Source organism: Tupaia chinensis, unplaced genomic scaffold (genome assembly GCF_000334495.1).
Source record: "Tupaia chinensis unplaced genomic scaffold, TupChi_1.0 Scaffold143836_1, whole genome shotgun sequence".
Taxonomy (NCBI): Eukaryota; Metazoa; Chordata; class Mammalia; order Scandentia; family Tupaiidae; genus Tupaia; species Tupaia belangeri.
The window spans coordinates 1,935,597-1,945,442 of NW_006203686.1; the positions used below are offsets into that span (position 1 = coordinate 1,935,597).

The window sequence follows — 9,846 nt, forward strand, 5'->3', positions numbered from 1 at the left end:
TCCCTATAGCAGTCTGAGACCCTCAAGAGAGCGGTGCCCTCTATCTCTGGAAGAAAGAAAGATCCTTATGTCAGAAGACTTGGGGATACAGGAAAAAACTTGAATAAACTGGCTTTGCCAAGTTCCACAGTTTACTACCATTAGATTACACCCTCTTTGTCCAGTTCCAGCTGTACTTCTCCACAACTACTCACTTCTTTATCAAATCTAAACATAAAACACATAGGGTTCTCTGTTTCTATAGGTTTGTGTTCTGAGGACTCTTGTGTCACATAAAATTTATGTTAAATCAATTTGTATGTTCTTATTAACCTGCCTTTTGTTATAGAGGTCTCAGCCATGAATTTAGTGATGGTGAGAGGAGAAATCTCTTCACTACAAGACCCCTTCTAGAAATCTCTTCTCTACTACAAGACCCCTTCAACAGAACTTGTGTGCAGTGGGGAAAAAATGGCTGCAGAGTTACATGAGTGGATTGTGGTGTAAACACAGGATTATGTTTTTCTCCCCCTGATTGCTAGGGTGGTTAATCTTTTCTGCTCTGAACAAAGAAGTCAACAGGCCTTCTGAAAACTACCAAGGTGTTTTTTGGTATTATCTTAACTACTTTTTGTAGCAGTGAATGTGAATTGCATAGGCTCCTTTTATTTATTTATTTATTTTTAGCCTGCTATGAATTTAATTACACAGGAGGCATGTGACAGAGTGGGTAAGAGCCAGTCTGCCAGGAAGTGAAGGCAGCCTCTGTCACCTACCAGCTGCCTGACTGGGCACAACTCACCTTCTCTGGCCTCACTGCTCTCATCAGGATAATGAGGATAATTGTTATACCTGCTTCATAGCATTGTGGTGAGGATAAAATAAATTCACACGTGTAAAGTGCTTGGAACAGTGCCTGACCCAGTAAATGATCAATCAATTTTAGTTATCATAGGTAAGTGCAGAAGAAATTGTTCATATAGTCGAAAGCTTATTCATTTTTAATATAAATCTTCTTTAGAAGTGTTACAATCACTTCATTCTCCTTTGTTCACTATATAAACCATTTTGAATACCCATTATGTGCCAAGACATTTGTACTAAGCAATAGAGACAAACTATAAATGTTACATGAATATAAATGACCTGCCCTCAGGTGACTTATGATCTGTGGGTGGAAAAAGACAAGTGGGGAGGAGGGAAGGAGGTGAAAGCACACAAGTACCTGGGCACTGTGGGAGCTATTGGTGCATCTCCTGGGCTTGGGGGTGGAGGAAGGCTAGAGATCAGCCCTGCCCAGAAAAGTATAAGAAAGCTCCTTCTTTTATATTTTTAAATAATTTGTTTTTAATCACCAGAGAGTGTGTGTGCTCACGAGAGAGGGAAGAGAGAGAGAAAAAGAGAAAGCACCCCCCCTTGGGGCATGGTCGTTACAATCCTTTTTCCTCTATTTCTCCTTTCGGTCAGGACTCTGGACATGCACAAACATTCACACATGCCCAGCATGGGCTTTTTTATAACAATTGGGGCAGAGATTTGAGCTGGAATAGCCACGTAGGATATGGCTTCCCCTGCACAGAGCTTCATTATTGTTCTGTGGGGCCAGCTCAAGAAAACTTCTTTACCTGCTCATTTTAAATGGCAATGATTTGTGATAATTGGTGAACACCTGCCTTGTCATCCTTCACAGGTTAATTAGCAGACACAAGCCTAGGTGTAAACTCTTCCTGGGAGACGCACACCCTTCATTATGAATATTAGTGCCCATATGGGACTGGCTGTGTGTAGACCTGTATGTTCATAGACTCTCATGCTGAGATTTTTAAGTTATTAAGTCTAGTGTCTTTCAGGGGAAGGTAGACATATTAGTTGTTAGTTTCAGATGTAGCTACTCTGTTGAAATTCCCATGCTGTGGACAGGAACATCTCCTGGGCATATCTATTAGACTTATATTTAAAATTAAGTACAGCATATCTAGTGATGTCATCTGATAGGAAAGTGGAAGCATTAGTAAGAAGATTTTTATGAGACTGTGTGTATGAATATGGGGGGGGGGCTTTTAGAGAGAGATATACTTATTTCCTGGTTCTCAGGTGGCTCTAAGATGCAGTTGATGGAAGTGTGGCTTATTGATAATTAAATGAACTAAATTCTTCTTTCAGTGCTGTTTTCTAGCAGAGGTGCTTGTCTTCTAGTATTTCAGTATATAGCAGGTTTGTCCTACTTATTCTTCTTACTACCATCCTCTTTTTTAAAAAAGTTTATTTTGTTCGTGATAGAGTGCATGCATGGAGAAAGAGAGAGAGAGAAAGAGAGAGAGAAGCACCCTTGACAGGTGCTGGTTATACTGCAACCCTTTTCTCTAGCCCTTTACTGTGTCAGGCAAGTGGCTCACAGTCCAGCACAAGGGAAGAAAACCCAGTGCATACCTAACTTTACCATTCAAGGCATAACATGATGAAGGTCATTAAAAACACATTTAACATGTAAGTTTGGTAGAAAAATAGACCATTTTCAGCTAAGGGGATCCAGCTCTGGCCTTATTAGAGATCCTTCTGAAGCTCGAGGGGCCCCATGAGGTCTCACAGATTCAACTGCATTCCAGTTGTCAGGTAGGCTTAGGATACCCTGTGCACATAGTTGTGCAATATGCATTTATGTTTTCATGCCTCTCATGTAGAAAGTGCTTCTGCATTTTCAAGGTTCAAGACAAGGGGAACTAAGGCAAAAAATAACAGCACTTTTTAAAAATATAATAGAATTCTTCACTAATCTGGGACCAGCAGTTAATGTAATGGCTACGTCGCTGGACTCCCATGTAGTCAACTGTGGTTCGAGTCCCGGACACAGTGGCTTAAACTCATGCTGGGCACATGTGTGTGCATGCCCAAGATCCCGAGAGGAGAATGGAGGAAAAGGGATTGTGGAATGGCCATACCCCCTTGGGGGTGATTTCTTGGTTTCTGTCTGTCTGTTTCTCTCTGTCTTTCTGGCAAGTGCACACGCCCTACAGCAAAAACCTCTCTCAAAAAAAAAAAAAGAAAAAAAAAGAAAAAAAAGAATTCTTCACTAATCAAATATACTCTGAAGTATTATTTTGAAAGTCTGAAAACATTTGGGGGAAGGTCAAAGAAGGTGTTTTTGGTAGGAATTAGTAGGCTTTGATGATATTTGTATACAGAGTTTAGGTATCAGCAAGTTTTCAGAGAAAATACCAAGTTCTTGGACAAATATCAGGTCAAAGTAAACTGGTGAGGACCAAGGCACCAAGAAAGGTAGACAGAGGTCTGGCTGGAGTTGGCTGGATCCCAATGACTAAGCTCTGTGCAGAAGAAGCTGGATTCCACATAGCCAACTATGGTTTGAATCCTGTCTCTGGTGGCTTGAAAAACATGCTCAAATGTGTGTGTGCACTTCCCAAGTCTTGACAGAATGGAGAAGTGTGTGTGGAGGGGAATTTTGGTGGGGCCCCATTGGGAACACTTCTCTCTCCCCTTCCCTCTCTCTCCCACGTGTGCCCCCTGGCAGCTGGTTTAGATCTGCAAGCCCTTATGAGTGGAAGAGTGAGGACAGAAAACAATGGAGAGGTGCAGGAGGCACAGTTGAAAGGTTGCAGAATGATGTCGAACAGGAGGATAGAACTGGCAAATGCTAGAATGTAGGGCAGTGTAAAATCATAAGGGGAAGTGCAATGGGAGATTAATGTAATTGATCAGATATGGGGACTATGTACCCAGGCTGTCCTTTTGGCTCCCTTAAGGTGAGTGGTACAAATTTTCAAATTTCTCACAGTTGTCTCTATTTTGAACATGAAATCAAGGCTATCCAAGACTTTGACCTCACTTATGCATGCTAGTAAATAACTAATTAGATGGCAACTGCAAATTACTCAGAGAACAGAATCTTGTTAACTTGGTTAAGCAATCAAAAAAGAATTTTTTTTTTTAATCACACAGAGCACACCAAAAATGCCATGGCTGCAGCCTTCATGAGTCTAAGAATCCAAGAGTAAAAAGTAAGTGAACAATTAGGAGGCTTTTTGATTCTGCGAGTGCACTCTGATGGAATTTTGAACTGAGATGGTGGGGATGGATATGAAAAATAGTAGTTCAATTTGGCATCTCTCTGTATATACACCTGTATCTGTGTATACACACACACGCACACACACACACGATAGCATGTGTGCCTTTGTGTGTGACAAAGAGAGAGTGAGAAAGAAGCACCCTTAGGAGGTCTGGTTCTGCGATGATCTACTTCCTTCAGCCCTGCAGCTTGCCAGGACCTTGGACACATGCATGCACCAGAAATGTTTCAGGTTCATCATGCTGGGAAACTGAACCAGCGGTTGACTATGTGGCTTCCAGCACTGCAGTCCAGTATGCAATGGACTGTACCACTTAGGCTGGGTCTAGTAAAGATTTTGAAAGTACAGTTGAAAAATTTTTTCACATAGTGTACATGTGACATGAAAAATAAAGGATGATTCCAACTAGATGAATGAACAACTGGTTTATTGGTATAATGAAGACTGGGAAAAACTATTTGTTTGTAGACCTCATTAATCTGTAATAACTGTGAAGAATATAATTTGATACATGAATCTGAAATTAATTGGAAAGGTTAGAAGATACAGAGGACTCACTGACACACACCACTGTGATGGTATGGTGGCCACTGCTTCAGTTCTGGTGCATAAGAAAGCTACATTTGTGGGGCAGGGATCATCAGGTGGCGTGGTGGAGAAGGCACACTGGATTCCTACACGGCAAATTGTGGTTTGAGTCCCAGCCTGGTGGCTTGAAAATCATGCCTGGCTCATGTGTGTATGTGTGCCTAAAATCCCGAGAAGAGAATGGAGGAGAAAAGATTGTGGCATGTCCATCCCCCGAGGGGAGTGATTTCTCATCTTCTGTCACTGTCAGCTGAATCCATGCACCCTATGGCAAAAAGTTAAGAAAAGGGCAAAGCAAAGCAAAGCAAAGCAAAGCAACACTTGGCAGTAAGTACTTTTAATACAGAGACTGCACTTCACTCTTCTGGGTAAAATCATCCCTGTCCCACAAACAGCATAACCTTGCCACTCCATAATACACCTAGAGTTTTCCGTTTCTTTTCTCTCACATATTTAAAGGCAACTGAGAAATCTGTATATTGTATCAGTGGCCACAGAGACAAGTTAATGTACCCCAAGGGTGCCAACCAAACAATGTCGAGACATCTCTAAGAACTAAACTTAAAAGAATTGAAAATTAATTCTGTTCTTTGGATGGTATATCAAGGTCATCGCACCTAGTTTAGCTTCAGGATAATTCCAAAAGTCTTCTGATCCAGTTTAGCCTGGACATTTTCTCTAATATCCCTCAGGTGAATTCAGGGAGCACCTCCAGGATATGGTCACTAAAGAAGGTCAAGGAGAATAGCTAAAAAATATCTGTTATTACCACCAAAGAACTCCTTGGGCCATACTGACTTGGACCCCTACCACCTTCTCTTCCCCATCCTTGGATTCAAGTCAAGGGACTCCTGCAATCTAAGAGGGTTTGCACTCTTATAATGAAACACCCCTCTAATGAAGGATTCATTTTGCTGTGTGAACGTGGTGGATGTGGGGAGACATGAAAATGAAGATTTTTCAAGCATTGCTATATTATTTTTATCTTTCTCTTCATTTATATAGGTTGAGGCCAGTTCGAAGGCCCTTTCAGTATTTGCTCAAATTTGACTAAACTGTCTCCCCTCGTCCATTTTTCACTGGGCAGATGCATACTGGCCATTGATAGCTGTCAGTAGCTGCCAGACCCTACCGTCCTTTACCCGATGTCTGGGTCTCTGTCCTCTCCCGTCAGGTGCCAGCAGCTGAGAGTGATTCATCCTCTCTGTGTTCCCTCTTATTCTATATTTTTACAACACATGTTGTAGTCTGTTACAGAGAAAGTCTTTTTCCTTGATCCATTGATGACTCACTAGGTTAACTGAACATTATGAACAAGTTTTTAGGGAGGGATTAGCTTTGGAGGTCACTGAAGCTGAAAAGTAATGCTTTCACATGGTTACCCACCATGTCAAGGAAACATAATTCTCTTACTGGAGTTAATTATTTTCCAGAAACAATCAACTGAGAGGACACATCTAAACTTGTGATCTTTCCCTCCTTTTTCTGTGCTTCTTTGCTGTCTGAATTATTCTATATTGTTTATATAGAACCTATTGTTTTCATGCTGTCTTTTAAATAATACAGTTTTTTCACACCTGGCAGAAATTTGCTCATCAAAAGTTAAATGATTGGGGCCAGCAGGTGGCATGGTGGTTAAGGCACTGGACTCCCACGTGGCGGACTGCAGCCAGAACCTCGGACTCGGCAGCTCGTTTTCTCATTTTCTCTCTCTGGTGAGCGCATGTGCCCTGTAGCAAATTTTAAAAATAATAATGAACAAAATAAATAATTCTTTAAAACAGTTAAATTATTTAAGTGATTTTGTATATCACCAAATAATTTAGAATTGAGACGTGTGGTTATCTTACAGCTTACCTCTTAAGACTGGCAGCACACGAACTTGTGTAACGTCATTCTGACAAGTGAAGACTGAAAGTGAAAGCAGATCCACAACCTATTTCTTCAATGTGGTCGGTTCCTATGGCATTCGGGGATTATTATTTTAAAATGTGCTAGCTGCCTGTCACTCTGCTACCAAAAATAAGCTAGTTTGAGGGTGGCTCAGCGTGTTAAAGGACAGTCTTGGAAACTACTTCATTCGAAGCCATTTGTGGCAAAGCATTCTTGAATTCTTACGGCAAATTGTGGTTTGAGTCCCAGCCTGGTGGCTTGAAAATCATGCCTGGCTCATGTGTGTATGTGTGCCTAAAATCCCGAGAAGAGAATGGAGGAGAAAAGATTGTGGCATGTCCATCCCCCGAGGGGAGTGATTTCTCATCTTCTGTCACTGTCAGCTGAATCCATGCACCCTATGGCAAAAAGTTAAGAAAAGGGCAAAGCAAAGCAAAGCAAAGCAAAGCAACACTTGGCAGTAAGTACTTTTAATACAGAGACTGCACTTCACTCTTCTGGGTAAAATCATCCCTGTCCCACAAACAGCATAACCTTGCCACTCCATAATACACCTAGAGTTTTCCGTTTCTTTTCTCTCACATATTTAAAGGCAACTGAGAAATCTGTATATTGTATCAGTGGCCACAGAGACAAGTTAATGTACCCCAAGGGTGCCAACCAAACAATGTCGAGACATCTCTAAGAACTAAACTTAAAAGAATTGAAAATTAATTCTGTTCTTTGGATGGTATATCAAGGTCATCGCACCTAGTTTAGCTTCAGGATAATTCCAAAAGTCTTCTGATCCAGTTTAGCCTGGACATTTTCTCTAATATCCCTCAGGTGAATTCAGGGAGCACCTCCAGGATATGGTCACTAAAGAAGGTCAAGGAGAATAGCTAAAAAATATCTGTTATTACCACCAAAGAACTCCTTGGGCCATACTGACTTGGACCCCTACCACCTTCTCTTCCCCATCCTTGGATTCAAGTCAAGGGACTCCTGCAATCTAAGAGGGTTTGCACTCTTATAATGAAACACCCCTCTAATGAAGGATTCATTTTGCTGTGTGAACGTGGTGGATGTGGGGAGACATGAAAATGAAGATTTTTCAAGCATTGCTATATTATTTTTATCTTTCTCTTCATTTATATAGGTTGAGGCCAGTTCGAAGGCCCTTTCAGTATTTGCTCAAATTTGACTAAACTGTCTCCCCTCGTCCATTTTTCACTGGGCAGATGCATACTGGCCATTGATAGCTGTCAGTAGCTGCCAGACCCTACCGTCCTTTACCCGATGTCTGGGTCTCTGTCCTCTCCCGTCAGGTGCCAGCAGCTGAGAGTGATTCATCCTCTCTGTGTTCCCTCTTATTCTATATTTTTACAACACATGTTGTAGTCTGTTACAGAGAAAGTCTTTTTCCTTGATCCATTGATGACTCACTAGGTTAACTGAACATTATGAACAAGTTTTTAGGGAGGGATTAGCTTTGGAGGTCACTGAAGCTGAAAAGTAATGCTTTCACATGGTTACCCACCATGTCAAGGAAACATAATTCTCTTACTGGAGTTAATTATTTTCCAGAAACAATCAACTGAGAGGACACATCTAAACTTGTGATCTTTCCCTCCTTTTTCTGTGCTTCTTTGCTGTCTGAATTATTCTATATTGTTTATATAGAACCTATTGTTTTCATGCTGTCTTTTAAATAATACAGTTTTTTCACACCTGGCAGAAATTTGCTCGTCAAAAGTTAAATGATTGGGGCCAGCAGGTGGCATGGTGGTTAAGGCACTGGACTCCCACGTGGCGGACTGCAGCCAGAACCTCGGACTCGGCAGCTCGTTTTCTCATTTTCTCTCTCTGGTGAGCGCATGTGCCCTGTAGCAAATTTTAAAAATAATAATGAACAAAATAAATAATTCTTTAAAACAGTTAAATTATTTAAGTGATTTTGTATATCACCAAATAATTTAGAATTGAGACGTGTGGTTATCTTACAGCTTACCTCTTAAGACTGGCAGCACACGAACTTGTGTAACGTCATTCTGACAAGTGAAGACTGAAAGTGAAAGCAGATCCACAACCTATTTCTTCAATGTGGTCGGTTCCTATGGCATTCGGGGATTATTATTTTAAAATGTGCTAGCTGCCTGTCACTCTGCTACCAAAAATAAGCTAGTTTGAGGGTGGCTCAGCGTGTTAAAGGACAGTCTTGGAAACTACTTCATTCGAAGCCATTTGTGGCAAAGCATTCTTGAATTCTTACTTAAATTATTGTCTTTTTCTATTGTCCAATCAAACCAAATTCCGCCCAAAGAAACAAGACTTTTCCTTCTTCAATAAAATATACTTCTTACTGCCAAAATATGTAATGGAAAAGTTACCTTAAGCCAGTGGTTTGTGTCAACCCCTTCAGAACATCACCCTGTTAATGGGAGTCAATGCCAGCAAACACGTCCTTCAATAGTTTTAAGAAGAAGAAGAGGAGGAAGAAGAAGAGGAAGAAGGAGGAGGAGGAGGGGGAATCGGAAAAATATCATTGGTATTTGAGGTGGGAAATCTGGATCAGTGAACTCCAAAGTTCTTTGACCTTGAACAAGTTACTTTGCCAAATGATTCTTCCGCTATCAAATGCGGCTAAAAACCACTGGCCTGAGAGCAGGTCGGCTGTGTCAGAGACGCTGTGGGGTTGATAGACACACGGCAGCGTGTGCGCCCAGTGCTGTAGAGTCCACACCGCAGGAGTGTGCAAACTACCGCAGGTGAGGCAGCTCTCGGTGGAGTTCCTCTCAGATGAGAGCGTTTCTTCCGCCTGGTCCTGGGGAGCCTGTGGCCCTGTCCAAAGATGAGTCCCAGAGGGGTTGTGCCATGATGTTATGGAGAAACTGGCTAGGGCGAGTAAGGCCTACATCCAAGGTTGCAACCCCTTTTCGCTGGTTAGAGACGGGGTCATTTGCTGTTTTCTCACGGTAAGAATGAAAGCGACAGCAAGTCACCCAGAACGTGGCACGAGGGAAGGGGTCACTTACTAGGAACCACTCCAGGTAATGACCCTCAGACCTCCGAGGCACCAAGACGTTTACAAATAACCCGGCATACTCACTGCAAGAGGAAGCGGTGAGGAGAACCCGGGAGGATTCAGGGGCAAGATGGGTCGGGGAGGACCCAGGTTCCAGAGACTTCTATTTTCTGGCTGTCAGGAATCAGTGAGTGCCCTTGAGTGGTCTGAGAACTCGGAGCGACCCGGCAGAGGCGGTCGGTCCCCGGCCCCGCAGCCTACCCCGCTCCCTTGCTCAGCCAGCCCGGCGCGCCC

The 9,846-nt window shown here is 42.3% G+C and overlaps 1 protein-coding gene across 1 annotated transcript in view; it reads left to right on the forward strand.

The window, feature by feature from the left end:
• The first annotated feature begins 9,326 nt into the window (after positions 1 to 9,326).
• Positions 9,327 to 9,846, forward strand: part of MARCHF11 (membrane associated ring-CH-type finger 11) — a 125,728-nt gene continuing 125,208 nt past the window's right edge. The window contains exon 1 of the mRNA XM_027767023.1: positions 9,327 to 9,502. Coding sequence (XP_027622824.1) covers positions 9,327 to 9,502 — 176 coding nt within the window. The remainder of the gene's footprint in view (positions 9,503 to 9,846) is intronic.